Source organism: Ctenocephalides felis, unplaced genomic scaffold, assembly GCF_003426905.1.
Source record: "Ctenocephalides felis isolate EL2017-DRISC unplaced genomic scaffold, ASM342690v1 CF-g0.4_SCAFFOLD_02214, whole genome shotgun sequence".
Classification (NCBI taxonomy): Eukaryota; Metazoa; Arthropoda; class Insecta; order Siphonaptera; family Pulicidae; genus Ctenocephalides; species Ctenocephalides felis.
In genome coordinates this window covers 1-15,712 of record NW_020538368.1, presented here as the reverse complement: position 1 = coordinate 15,712, position 15,712 = coordinate 1, and the positions used below count along the sequence as shown (strand labels likewise).

The 15,712-nt window shown below is 34.3% G+C and overlaps 1 protein-coding gene across 1 annotated transcript; it reads left to right on the top strand.

Annotated features, from left to right (window-relative positions):
- Positions 1 to 3,019: 3,019 nt before the first annotated feature.
- Positions 3,020 to 5,414, top strand: LOC113380563. Its single transcript, XM_026619747.1, has 3 exons — positions 3,020 to 3,035; positions 4,468 to 4,616; positions 4,836 to 5,414. The coding sequence occupies exons 1-3, from the start codon at positions 3,020 to 3,022 to the stop codon at positions 5,412 to 5,414; spliced, it is 744 nt and encodes a 247-aa protein (XP_026475532.1).
- Positions 5,415 to 15,712: the final 10,298 nt, after the last annotated feature.

Here is a 15,712-nt window from a genome sequence, read left to right as displayed (position 1 = left end):
TTCAGTCCATTAATAAAAGTTCTGAGAGCCATTTCGTTATAAACATTTTGCAATTTATCCGCGACTGTCTGTTTGTGTGTATCATAATCTTTATCATAAATTCTGTACAATAGTTTATTAATCCTTTCACTGAAAGATTTTACCGATTCATTATGTTTTTGTTTATAATTTAGCAACTCTGCAAGAAGGATTGATACAGGAGTTTTTTCCGTATTTCTTTATACAAAAATGATTTTAATGAGTCCCAGCAAGAAATTTTGTTACGTATTATTTTTATTAGTACATGAGGTGGGAATTTACTTTTTATGGTTAAAAATAGTTTTTGTGATTCACTGGCCTTTAAGTTTTCATTCAGTGAATCACATACATCAATAAAAATACGTACATCAGTTTCGTTTTCAATAAAATTCGGTAATATAGCTAAGGCTAAATTTAAATCTAATAAGTTTCCATTCAAAATTGTAGATTGGTTCTCCATCTTGAATTTGTAATGATATATGAATTTTCTTACTTGAATTCCTTTTGATTATGATAGAGGGTTTTGTTCACCTTGATCGTCGCTCCAGGGTTGTAGATTTAAGTCCTGATTTGGTCCCACGTTTTAAACTTCAAAATCTTCCACTTGTTATTATTCTTTTTATTAAATCTTCCAGTTATTATTTTTTATTAGAATTATTTTGATGATTTTTATATAGATTTTGATCGATTTATTTGATAAGCACTTTATTTTTGTATCACTTGATAATTTTAAGAGTTTGGATATTTTTCACACACTTTTTGTTTTAATTTTTTTTAATTTATTTTATTAATTTGTACTCTTATCTCGGAGTTGGATTCGATTAAGCTGCCACCAAATGAAGAGACGTTAGTAATGAATTTACTAATTAATGATTAAATGTAACCAATTTTTAATAACTTCTTGAGTAGATTATAGTTTTATTTGGAATATTTAACGACGAGAATTGGAACATTTGTAGCTCTTCTGGAAGTGTGTGAAATCAAAGAATTTATTTAGATACAAAAATTTATTTAGCGCTTTATTATAATATTTTAGTTGTTACTTGTTCAAGAGTTCAGGACTAACTAACTTATATTTTTACATGTTTAAAATATTTCCAATATTTCTAGTTTTATGATAGCTCGCCGAGGGTACATGAGCTATCATAAACTTTTATTAAGGGTTGTCTTGCAGATGTACAAAATATTCGCAACATTTACCGTTACTTGGGATTATACATCGTTCGAATGAATTTACTTATGGCTAATATTTATAAATATAAAGAACACAATTCTCAACAAGTTATTTTTCATTAGATAATTAACTTCCCGTAGGGTAAGTTATTGTAATCGTCCAAAAACGTTTTGAAGGTTTCTGAACATTTTGGCATACCTCCGAAAAAATGGATGTGTGTTTGTGTGCGTGTGTGTGTTTTGTATGTCCGCATTTTTTTGTTCACGTTTTCGGGCGCACGGATCAACCGATTTGAATGGTTCAAAAAATATTCGATTCCTATTAATAGGAATCTGTGCTGATTAGTTTTTGGCAAAGGCAGGTCCAGCAGTTACGAAAATAAAGAGCAAAAAATAATTATTGTTTCAAATCTTTTTTTCAAATTTTTTTTGTATATCGAAAATAATTCAGATTTTATTTTTAATTCTAAATAAAGTTCTGATATACTTTGAAAAAATAATTTCAACTTTGCAATTCAGTTTATATAATTCTCATAAATATTAGACAATATTACAACATTTATAATAATCTATTCGAAAACATTAAATATTCCTCGAACATTTCGTTACGGTACGGGAAATTCCAGCAATTTGCCTTAAGGCACAATGCCATACACCCCACTAGTTGTATTTACAACTTCCTCGAAACGGACGAGTAGAATATTTGATATAAAACGAGTAAGAAAATTGATATAAAACAGTAGGCGTCGAAAAAATACAAATCATCTGACCATATTTAGGAAATACTCTTCTTTTATCTATGGGAAATACAAAGCATCTGACATTGCCAGTGATTGCCAAAGATCTTATTCCTAGACAATATTAGAATACCCCGTGTTCATATTTATTGTTGATTAATGCAGAAGAAATTTTTTTTCAACCTGGTCCTGGTGGAGTTATTGGTGAAGTTTTCTAACAAGCAAGTGTACGATTTTAATATTTATGTGAAAAAGCAATTATTCCATCCTTGACTGAGCTTGTGTATTAACCGATTTTGGAACATTCTTCGGCGCTTTCAAAATTTCTTTTAATAGTTTATTTTGGAATCTTTGAATTGTTAAAGCGTTTGTGTTGGAAGTACGGCTTTATACAGGTAGGTAATTTAATAATGTGTGTCCATTTTTGATTTCCTACCGAAGAGCCAATAATATCTTATCCTTATATCCGATCTTTTAAAATCGTAATTAAAAATCTGCATTATAGTACTGATGTAGAAATGTTGAAAGAAGAAATCAACAATCTTGGAGATAAACAACGTGCTACGAGTATATAATCTGAAGCAATATTCAACCAAAACGACCATTAAACATGTTTGTCGTAGAGCTGGCACAAAACAAAAACCATACAGATATTTACAGTCTCGAATATCTGTACAGAACAAAAGTAGTTAAAGCGAAACGGCATAATCGTCAAATCCCACAATGTACAAACTGTCAAACTCTAGGACATACCGGTAATTATTGCTCACGTGACCTACGAAGCATAAAATGTGCAGGAGATCACCATACTAAGGACTGTTCCTGGACTGAAAAATAAACGAAAACGTCACTTGTGTCTTATGCTCAAGCAATCATCCTGCAAATTATAGTTGAAAAAACTACGAATATTTCCACCTTTAGGGAAAAAAACTGTAGCTCAGAACTCACGAGTTATCAATCACTTACTAGTACAGGACAATAAAGCACACATGGAGCACAAAACTGGACAACGCCCAAGCGCACAAGAAAACAGCCTCAGCCCAATCAACAAGGACTAAGTTCAAAATCAAAATAATAATCAAGCCAATGACATGCAAGAATTAAAAGGTATGTTGAAAACACTACTCGACCAAATGAGCAACATGCTCAATTTAATCACCTAAGTAAAAAACTAGTTGATATTGGTATTTTGTCTTGAGACAAGTTACATGAACTTCCCGATATGTGTAAATAATCAACTTAATCAATAAGAAATAAATTAATTTATGAGTGGATTTATTACACATAATTGAAAACGAACGAACATGTTAACTCGGATTATTTTCAAAAAGCAACTTTTCAAAAATCAACAATTATTATATTTGAACCAGTTTCCGTAGGATTTTAATGGTTTAGTATGTTTATTAAGACCAAGTACTATATTGTTATACCAAGTAAATCGTCTAATTTTAATTTTAGCTAACGTCAAAAAAACTACTCATTTTCTCAAACTTTGATAAATTTTTAAAATTAAACTACTTGTCGTAAGGCCATAATATTACAGTAAGTTCTATAAAACCATGATGTATATCGCCAAAAAAAGTTCCATAAAAATCGCCTTAAAATTTTTTTCAACAGTTAATTACAAGAAAACGGCTCGGTAGATTTTCACCTAAAACTAATCAGTATCATGCCCAACTAATATCTTTCGAACAGTTTTTGATTTTTTAAAATCAGTTAGGTAGGATGAGCTTAAATGTGGACGAAAAGTTTAACACTTTTTTTTAAATTACAAAGAAACGGCTTGACAGATCGTCGCACAAAACTGACAAACGATAGTCCTCATGGAAATACATCAAATGGCTTTTAAATTTATGAAATCGATTCAGGCGTTTTTGAGAAAACGTCGATGAAAGGTCTAATTTTGACAAATGCCAAAAAAACGATACCAATTTTTGAAAACTTTGATGAATTTTCAAAGTTAAACCAATTATCGTAGGGCCGTAATAATTTAGTATGATCTAGAAGACTATAGTATCTACCGTCAAAAAAATAATAATGATAATCGTCGAAAAAAATTTTTTTAACACTTTATTACAAGAAAACGGCCTGGCCGATCTTTACCAAAAACTAATCAGCACGATTCCCAATCAATATCTTTCGAACGGTTTTTGAATTTGCATAATCGGTTCAGAATTGCGGGCTAAAACGTGGACGAAAATTTTTTCACTTTTCTGCTATTTATAAAGAAACGTCTTGGCCGATCGTCCCACAAAACTGACAAGCGATAGTCCTCGTCGAGATACATCGAATGGCTTTTAAATTTTTGAAATCGGCCCAGCCGTTTTTGAGAAAACGTCGATTTACGGCAAAAAATCTGTTCACATACACACACACATACACATACACACACACTCAATAAAGAAGTGAAGATAAAAACAGGCATATAGCGGCTGTAATTAAAAGATTTATTGATTTAGACAACCAATTGATAGAGGAAAAAGGCCGAACCACGGAAAATACGGAAGTAATGATAAATGAAGTGCAATGTTGTGAACAGCCCTTATAGAAGAAAGTATACAGCAGGACACAAGCGAAGCCACAAGAAACCAAAACTCACAACATATAAGCAATAATCAGGTTAATGAGAAAAATGGTTTGCCAAGACGTCAGACGATCATAGAACTATGTAATGAAGAACAAATCGAGGTAAATGACTGGCATAAAGTTCAGCCAAGGAAACAGAAAAAAAGGAAGCAACTCTAACCATAAAATGATAAAAAATCATAGAACTTTTCCAAAACCAAATGCCTTATTGATCCGAAATTATAATACTTATTTCGATGTCCCTGATGACCAGGTAAATACGACAGTAGACAAAATAAATAAAACCCCAGAAATGGAGACTTGTTGATAACTATTTCTAAGAAAAGTGCGGACAAAGGCCAAGGACTACAACAGACTATTGCTGGTGTGTTAAAGGATGAGGCCAAAGTTATTTATAAGAAGAACCAAGAAACTATAGAAATAAGATATATTGATGACAAAACCTCAAAAATTGATATCCAGATAGCACTGCAAAAAGCAACCGGAGGAGCCTGCAACACACTAGCAGAAGCAATTAGGATTCGTAAGGCATACAGAGGTACCCAGATTCCTCTAGTAGCTCTTCTAGCGGCAATTGTACACGATCTGCTCAAAGCAAGTAGCAAAATACGAATTGGATGGGTCAACTGTCGAATTAAAATCATCAAGAAACTAATCCGATGCTTTAAATGCTGGCTATTCGGACATTATAGATCACAGTGCAAGAGCGAAGTGAATCGGACCAATCTATGCATTAGATGTGGACAAGAAGGTCACAAAATAGCAAACTGTACAAATGCAGCAAAATGTGCACTATGCGCTGCAAATGGAAACTCTGAAAATGTAGCACATCATGCCGGCACTCACAGATGTCCTGTATATAGGGAGGCCATGGAGAAAATAATAAACGTAAAAGCATGAAGATAATGCAGCTAAACTTGAATCAATGTGAGGCTGCACACGACTTGCTTATGCAGACAGTAAGAGATATAAAAACTGATGTTGCCCTCTTATCAGAACCTTACAAACAACTAACTGATTGGCCATCGGAAACGGACAGTACCACCAAAGCTGTTATTTGGTCCTGTGGCAAATTTTGTTTCCAAAATGTTGTTAACAATAGCAACGCTGGATTTGTCGCAGCATCATTAAATGGCATTTATTTATACAGCTGTTACGCTCCACCTAGTCTTTCTTTGACAGATTTTGTCGATTTTTTAGATCGTCTTGTGGAGGATGCAAAACTACACCACCCCGTAGCGATAGCCGGTGACTTTAACACATGGGCGGTAGACTGGTGAAGTAGGAAGACTAATGCAAGAGGTAAAGCACTCTTAGAGGCCTTTAATGCACTTGATGTTGTTTTACTAAATAGCGGTGATAAGCCAACCTTTGTCAAGGGCAGTGCAAGCTCAATAATAGACCTTACTTTTGCTAGCAATAGCCTCGTCAGAGAAAATTGCGATTGGGAGGTATTAGATATCTACACTACTAGTGACCACAATCACCTGGGAAATATCAACGAATAGAAACATTAGAAGGCATGCAAAAATATCTAAAGCCATTGGATGGAAAATAAAATCTTTTGATGAAAGCGCCATGAGAGTTGTCTTAAATTGCAAACCTATAATTTCAGAACACGCAGATGAGCATACTAGAGAGCTGATGGAGAGAATAAACGAAGCCTGTGATATCAGTATGACTCGTAAGCATGGCATAAATCAAAGACAATATGTGCACTGGTGGACTGAAGAAATCAGCTCTCTTCGTAAAGAGGGCCTAAAGAAAAGAAGGATCTCTCAGCGAGGATATAGTCTCACTAATTCTGCACAACTGGTAGTGGAATATAAACAAGCACGTCAGCAACTAAATAAAGCTATCAAAGATAGTAAAGTTAGGTGCTGGAAAGAACTTCTGGATGAAGTCGAAGAAAACCCATGGGGAAGACCTTATAAGATTGTAATGTCTCGCCTCAAAAGCCAGCCAATTCCTTCACCAACTTGCCCACGACTATTGAATAAAATAGTAACTACTTTGTTTCCACGATAACCTAATTTAAACTACCAGGTAACACATGTAGAACTAAATAATTTTCCACCTATAACACTGCAAAAACTGATGGAAGCTTGTCATCGCGTTGAAAATAGTAAGGCACCGAGATTAGATGGAATTCCTAATATTGCCTTGAAAACATCAATTATGATATCTCCGAAAATGTTTCTTAATGCATATAATAAATGCCTAAAAGAAGGTGTTTTTCCACGAAAATGAAAACACCAAAGATTAGTGCTTATTCCCAAAGGAAAAAAAAAACACCAGATGAACCATCATCCTACCGTCCAACATGCATGTTGTATAGAGCGGGTAAATTTTTTGAAAGAATAATTCACCAAAGAATAGTTGCAGTAGTTGACCCAATCCTAGCAGACAATCAGTAAGGGCGATCAACTATCGATGCTATAAACTTGGTAGTTAGTACCGCCAAGGAGGTAATTCGGGAACCAGATAGAAGGGGGGTGCAAAAAAGTACTGTCTTGTAGCTACATTGGATATAAAAAATGCTTTCAATTCCGCAAACTGGGATTGCATTATGAATGCACTCCGTGACAAGAACGTGCCAGACAGAATTCTAATGTACCATTCACGCGATGGTACAGAAGAGTATAATATAACAGGTGGTGTGCCACAGGGCTCTGTTCTAGGCCCTTTGCTGTGTAATATTATGTATGATGGCCTTTTGAGACTAGAGATCCAAAATGTGTGAAACTAGCAGCATATGTAGACGATGTTGCCATAGTAGTTGTCTCCAAACAAATTGATGACATCGTAAGTCTATTCGATATAACATTTAGAAAAATTAATCGCTGGATGGGAACAATGAACCTCCAATTAGCACAACAAAAAAGTGAAGCTGTTCTTATCACTAGTAGAAAAACAATAGAGATCATCAAGCTAAAGATAGGAAATCTAGAGATCACGTCAAAACCTCACATCTGTTACCTCGGCGTGATGCTTGATGCTCGTTTGAATTTCAATCAACAGGTGGAACACGTTAGTGCTAAGGCGCCAATATTTAGGACGAAATTTGCTCGACTGAGGCCTAATGTTGGAGGTCCTAAACAAACCAGAAGGATATTACTTCGGTGCTGACATATGGTATCTCCATATGGGCTGATGTTCTTAAATCTCAAAAATTGAGTAGAATGGCAGGGCCCATACATCGTCTGAGTGCTATAAGAATTGCTTGCGCATTTCACACAATATCGGCGAAAGCATTGTGCGTCATTTAAGGAACTGTGCCTCTCCTAGTCTTAGCAGAGGAAAGACGGTCAATTTACCATAGAAGACATCAACAACTGAGTTCTGAAAAGTTGATATTAGAAGAACGGCAGAACAGCATTGACCGCTGGCAGCAACTGTGGGATGTCGCAGTGAAGGGCAGATGGACACATCGTCTCATTCCAAACATCAAAGTCTGGGTAAATAGCAAGAATGGCGAAGTAAATTATTATACTACGCAAATGCTAATTGTTTTCGAGCCTACCTACACCGGTTCAAGCACGATAGCTCGCCGGATTGCCCATATTGTTTGGGCGAAATCGAGGATGCTGAGCATGTGTTTTTTATGTGCCCGCGATTTGGTGCTGCACGGGACAATGTGGAAGAGACATTGAGCCGCAGAATCACCCCAGGTAATGTTGTTGAAGTGATGCTGAGAAGTGAAGCTGCTTGGAACGCCATAGACAGATTTGCGAGAGAGGTACTAATTGACCTGCGCTCTAGGGAAAGAGAAAGGACGAATGGGATTTCGCCCACTTAAAAGATGAGTATAAAACAAGTGCAGAATTATAACATTCTAGATCCTCCCCCCCACGAAGTAATGCCTAACGGCGGTTTCCATGGGGACCAAAGGCAAGGGCAAAGCGGAGGTTTTAGTCGTTATTATACCAGAGCGGTATTGAGTCCGACATACCCAGACAAAAGACCAGTCTAGGATGCATAAAGGCGTTTCCTTCGCTATACAAAAAAAAAAACACACACACATACTTTTTCCAAAATTTGGTCTCATTCGATTCAGAATGGCTTGAAACGTCGAGAAAACATAAAATTAGCGAATCGGATTTTTTGATGAAAACATAAACATTCTCCTTCGGGAAGTTAATAATGGCCACTTCACTTAAAATATGCACGTGGAACGCCAACGGCCTGGCCCGACATGCACAGGAACTTAAGCAATTTATTTTATACAATCAAATAGACATCATGTTAATTTCCGAGTCGTACTTTACCAGTAGAAGTCATTCCAGTCTTTACAATTACACCACTTATTCATGTAGGCATCCGGACGGCAGAGGTCACGGGGGTACGGCTATCACAGGTAAAAACAAAATCAAACACTACGAATTAGAACCGTACGAAAAAGATTATTTGCAAGCAACAATCATATGTGTACAACTGTACAACTACCAGTGGGAAACATATGTGTTTCAGCAATTTACTGTCCACCAAGGCATTCCATTAAGAAAGTACAGTTCTCAGATTTTTTTCCCATTCTAGGTAACAAATTCATTGTCGGAGGTGACTTCAATGCAAAACACACCCACTGGGGCTCAAGATTAATAACACCAAGAGGACGAGAACTACTTAAATCAATGCACTCGCACAATTACAGACATATATCTACAGGCGAACCGACATACTGGCCAAGCGACATCAATAAAATCCCGGATTTTTTAGACTTTTTTATACTAAATAATATACCAAATCAATCAACTAATATAAATTCATCACTTGACTTAAATTCTGACATTTTCAACGCGCTGACTCCTTCTACTAAATATTTAACCAAAAATCATACAGACTGAGATTTATTCCGCTACGTAATTTCTGATAAAATTAACTGCAATATACCGCTTAAAACCGAATCAGATATAAATAATGCAATTTCAAATAAATACACAAATTCACAATGCGGCACTTCTATCGACCACACAAACTGTTAAGCATCAACTTCAAGATATACCAAACTTTATAAAGAAACAAATTGTAGTCAAGAGAAAATTACGTAAAATTTGGCAAAATACTTGTTCGCATGAAGACAGAAGAAAATTTAATAATGCATGTAAAACCTTGAAAACCTTGATGTATGAACATAAAAATGAAACAGTAAAAAAATATTTAAGTAATCTAACACACACCGAATACTCTAACTATTCCTGATGGAAAGCCACTAAAAAATTAAAACAGCCTAAAATGACTATTCCACCACTAAGAAAAAAAGACGGAACGTGGGCTAGACAGCACCAAGAAAAATGTGCCATTTTTGCTGAACATCTATTTAAAACCTTTTAGCCAGCCACTCAGAAGTGCACAGATTACAAAGAAAAATTTATTTTCGATTTTTTCAATACTGTTTCCACATCTAACGAGCAGATTAAAAAAATTACTGTTTCAAAAGTTGCACAAGGAATAAGGCCTACAAAATCTGGAAAAGCATCAGGACTTGATCTCGTCACAATCAAAATGATTAAGGAGTTACCTGAAAAATTGCTACGATTTCTGACTATTGTTTTTAACGCCATAATTAGAACTCAATCATTCCCTTCAATTTGGAAAATTGCAAAAATTATTATGATTCACAAGCCAGGTAAAGACATTCATCATATAGATTCATATATGCCAATTAGCTTGCTGTCTGTCATATCCAAAATATTTGAAAGGCTACTTCTAAAACGCATTAAATTTACACTTCAAAGCAACCATATAATTCAAAATCACCAATTTGGATTTAGAGAGCAGCACTCAACCATACAACAGGTACACCGCGTAGTTAATGAGATCAACTCTGCTCTGCATACCAAAAAATATTGCTCCGCGGTATTTTTGGACATCGCACAAGCTTTCGACAAAGTGTGGCACTGGGGGTTATTATATAAAATCAAAAAGAATCTTCCACATGCTTTATTCTATATACTTAAATCATACTTTGCTCACAGAACATATTTTGTACAGATACACGACGCCCAGTCTGCAATCAAACCAATTAATGCAGGTGTCCCTCAAGGAAGTGTGTTAGGCCCAACGCTATTTTTATTATACACATTTTCCATGCCACCGCAACACAAACCTTGCAACATTTTCAGATGATACCTGCATTATTTCTCAGCATGAAAGCCCAGCAACAGCGACTGCGATGCTACAATCACACATTAATATAATAGAAAAGTGGTTTACACTATGAAGTTTTGTAGTCAACAGTAACAAATCTGTTCAAGGTACTTTTACACTGCGAAGAAGTACATGTCCATCTGTTTACATATACGGTAACAAAATTCCAAAACAAAACTTTGCTAAATACCTGGGTATGTATTTGGACAATAAACTTAACTGGAAAACTCACATCCTCAAAAAGCGAGAACAGTTGGAACACCTCCGTAGAGGTCTCTACTGGCTGTAACAAAAACGATCTGAATTCTCCACTTCAAACAAAATTCTCATCTACAAGGTTATCTTTAAGCCAGTTTGGACTCCAACTATGGGGTAAAGCTAAAAAAAGCAACATCCAAATCATTTAAAGATTTCAAAATAAAATCCTACGTGAGGCTCTCTTTGCACCGAAATACGTGCCTACATGGCAATACACCAAGACGCAAACGTCAACACAGTAAATGAAGAGATAAACAAAATAGCACAAAACTATAAAACAAAAATAAGCAATCACCCCAACGCCTTAGCTGTGCAATACCACATATAATCACAGATTAAAAAGACAATCATTACTCGAATTAACAGAATAAGTAAAGTTAGTTTATGTAGGAATTATTTATATGTATATATATTTATGATCATATATTATTTATTTGTTCTATTGTTGAGTGTTGTCTAATGAATCCAAATTGATGTTTTGGAATAAAATCATCAACTTCTAAAATATTAATGATTCTTTTGTGAATAATTTTTTCAAAAATTTTTGAGAGGCAAGACAAAAGACTAGACAGAAGACGAGGCCGGTAGGAAACTGCATCAGTAGGATTTTTTCCAGGCTTGAGAATTAAGATTATTTTTGCCAATTTCCGCGATGAAGGAAAATACTTCAGCCGTATTATGGCATTAAATAATATAGTTAAAAATCTCTTACCTTTATCAGGAAGATGTTTTATTAGACCAAATGTGATCGCATCATTACCAGGAGTTTTTCCCAATTTATTGTTACTAATCTTGTAGAGCACTTCACAATACTTAAATTTTGGAATGGGCTCGTCTATGAAATTACCGTCATTCAAGTAATCTGTTATGAATTGATCGTTAGGTACATTACAAGGATGAGGAGTGAAGACCTTTTGAAGGTGATTTGCAAAGGTAATATCCTTGTCTTCTGCTGATCTAGACCAACACCATCATCATTTCTAAATGGAGATACCGTTGAGGTTGGTCTTCTCATATTTTTCGTGGCTTTCCAAATGGAATGGTCATGAACAGACAAATCACTTAAGTAGGACTCCATATGTTTATTTTTTTAAATGAAACAAATATTGTTTAAGTTCCTTTATAGCTTTATTCAGTTTAGCTTTGTCATCCGCCAAATGAGTATTTTGCCACCTTCTACGCTGTTTTCTTTTACAGGCTATCAGGCTTTTAGCTTCGAGTGGGCAGAAAAATCGCTCAACAATATCATTTGTGGGTGTAGAATAGCGAGCCGCATCAGTGATATTTTTATTGAGAATACCTATTGCAATATCAATATCATCTGTACTTTTTAGAGGTACTTTGCAGCATAAATTGTCATCAATATATTTAGAAAATAATTCCCAATTAGTTTTTTTTATTTGTTAATGATGGACTTTTAGATTGCAATTTGAACTTTAAGCTAAAAGTAACAATGATTGGAGTGTGGTCAGAAGATAAGTCAAGACTTGATTCAGCTTTTTTTGTTCATCTATATACCCTTGAATATACAGAAGTCTAGAAGGTCTGGAATTTCAGAAGTGTCTCCAGGCCAGTAAGTTGGTTCACCTGTTGATAAGTGTAAGTCTGCAGTTAACCATGGATTTATAAAGTTGCAATGTTGTTAAATATCTGGGAATACATTTAGATAGGAGATTAACCTGGCATGAACATATTCTAAAGAAGCGTCAGCAGCTTGAATTAACACGTAGGCAACTTAATTGGTTAATGGGCTGGAAATCACATGTCACAATAGAAAATAAACTCCTAATATACAAGACAAATATTAAACCAATATGATCCTACGGCCTACAACTATGGAGTGCGGTCAGTAAATCGAACATAACTATTCTACAAAGGTTCCAAAATAAAATTTTGAAAGAAATCGTGAACCCTCTAATATACGTTCCCAATTGTCAAATTAGTCAAATAGGTTGTCAAATATCTTCCTTCCGCTTTTTTGCTCTTGGTTTATAATACAAAAAGGCGGAAGGGAGATATTTGACAACCTATCAAGATCTCAGAATTTGAACTATAGAAGAAGAAATTAGTCTTTACTGCACCAGATACAAAGCTCATCTATTTCGTCATCCAAACGTATTAGCGTTAGATCTGCTCAAGCCTTTACCACCAAAGCGTCTCAAAAAAAGAATCCATTTTTACTACCTACAATCTAATTACTGAATATCTCTTGGAGACAGATTGCAATTTATATGGAAATAAAAAAAAAACTAAGTGTACTAGAAACAAAAATCGTGAGCTTTTTTATACCTAGTGATGTCCATACTAATTTTAATTATTAACTAAGCAGATACAAATATAATTGTGTTTTGTTTTCAATATAGTTAAGGAAATATGTAATTTCTTTGCAACTCTTAATAAAATACGTTAAAAATTTAACTTGAATACAACAATCTGATATTCTGATGGGAAAGTAAATATGAATACAATTCGGTCTTTACGATATCAATAAGGAGAAGTTTACGATAAATTTGGATATTGTAAATAATGAAAACAAAATTAAAATAAAATTTAAAAAATCCAACATGAAAAACAGTGTTCTGTTTAAATATGAAATAAGCAAAATATTTCAAAATCCAAATATTAATATTACACATATATTAGAAATACTTGAAAATGTAAAATATTTGATTATGGTCAACCCGCAAATCCCTTCGATTTTCTAAACAAAATTAAAATCAATAAATTTTTTGTGTACCAAATGCAGAATGATAAAAAATCAATTTAAAGAATTTACGTAAATATTTATATAATTTTAATGATAAATGTTAAAACAGCTAAAATTATTGGGGGGGGGGGTGCGCTAGAATTCCCCCATGAATTTCAGGAAATCGGCAGTCCCAGTACCTTCTTGAGGTATATTATCATCTAGAATACGATTAAAAGAGGTTAGTTATGAATGCAAAAATACATTTTATATTATTTTCATTTACTTACATGGCTTAGTAGCATATCTGTTCATCATTGAAGAAACGCTATACGAGAACACCGCTGCAGCATCCTTCACTCTCATATTCCTCATCTTATCAGGATACACGTTATGTGCTCGTAACATGTAACACATGCGAAAATTGGGCAACTCTGAATCAATTTCGAATAACTTAACTATATGGCTCCTGGATGCCCTTTTTGTTGATTACGTTCAATGAAAGTGACATCATATGATGAAAAGCTGTTTCTTAAACATTTCAACATATGTGGCGAATCATAAAGTGGTATGATTTCCTGATCACCAACAAGAAAGCCTTGAAGTTTGCAAATTATGTCTTCTTTGAGAAACTGTGCTCTTGTCTCGTTAAGCAACAAGTTGATTGCGGCACCATTTGTAGCATGCTGATCACACACAGTGGCTACAACATTGAGACCAATTTCCTGCAGGCTTGATATAATGTCTCTTATACAAACTTTAAGTTCAGCGCTTTTGACACTACTTTAGCAAAGTAGAACGCCACTGATGTTTTAAAGTATCACAAATGCCTTTAATCATGAACACTAAAGCATGGTCAGCAAACTTTGGTCTTCTCTCTAAAACCTCTTCGAAGACTGTTATGATATCCTTACTCTCGTCATAATCAATGCCTGCAGAAATGCTTATCTCGTCAAACATCAGAACACAGTTTCTACTAGATGGTCTCCATGAAAGTTTTATTGATACCAGAGCTGATCGGAATATTAGCCAAGGACTTAAAAACAGTGCTTTTTGAAGCTAAAGATAAAAACGACCTCCAATATTTGTAACACAGTGCTTTTTCATCGAGGTTGTATCTTTTTTCTTTAGGCTGTTTTGGCTGATTTCTCATCTGGCATTTGATCAATCTCGTAGTTATTGAATTGACAACATTTTCAACTTCTTTCATGCTGTTTGTACTGCAAGCCTCCTTTGGCTCAGCTGTGGCAATTCATGATCTTTCATAATTCGTCTGGCATTTCTCTTCATTGTCATAATTATATCATGACATTTCTTTAATTGTGATGTAACATTGTGTGTTTGTTCCCTTAATTGTAAATGTTAAGTGATTCCTAAAACATTATAATTTTGTATTAATAACAGCATTAATACGGAAGAAAAGATATAATTTATTTCCATATAAAGACTATGCAAAAATTTGTGGAACTCGACAAACCAGCCCCAGTACACCCGCGCGTAATATAAATATATATATGATTTTATAAATCTTTGCCTTTTCTTTGTTTGATGTATCGCCCTCAAGAACTCACTCATATATTTCAACATCAAAATTAACTACTTAATCATATATATATATATATATATATATATATATATATATATATATATACTAGCTGACCCGAAAAACGTTATTCTGCTGCTAAGTAAGGTATATTCTAAACAATTTCTAGAGAATCAAAAAAATTAAAACTTAAATAAGTGTATAAGGATGTGTTGTTTGAATGCTATAAACCCCATGAGTTTGTCTATATTTTATCAATACAATCAAACTTGAAGTTTTATACACTTTCTATAGAAAACATGGTATAATCCAATCCAAGTCATTTTTGGTCTTGTCTTATTGATTACGTTTCAAGTTTTTCACATTCTTTTTTGATTCAGGATTTTGTGTATAATTGTAAATAATACTACTGAATTTATACAAAATTTTCAAATTTTTGCGAGGAGAGAGAAGAGATAGAAAATGAATTAAGTATTTCTTCTTTGACCTGCTTTTTGAAAAGTTTCAAGTAACATTCGATGAATTGAAATAAATTTAATAAAAAGTATATATGTAGAGCAGGGC

Excerpts from the sequence above, each read along its gene's own strand:
- LOC113380563 (XM_026619747.1), top strand. Across the intron at positions 4,617-4,835 it reads GTAATGAAGAACAAATCGAG|AAAAGTGCGGACAAAGGCCA; the intron begins GTAAATGACTGG and ends ACTATTTCTAAG.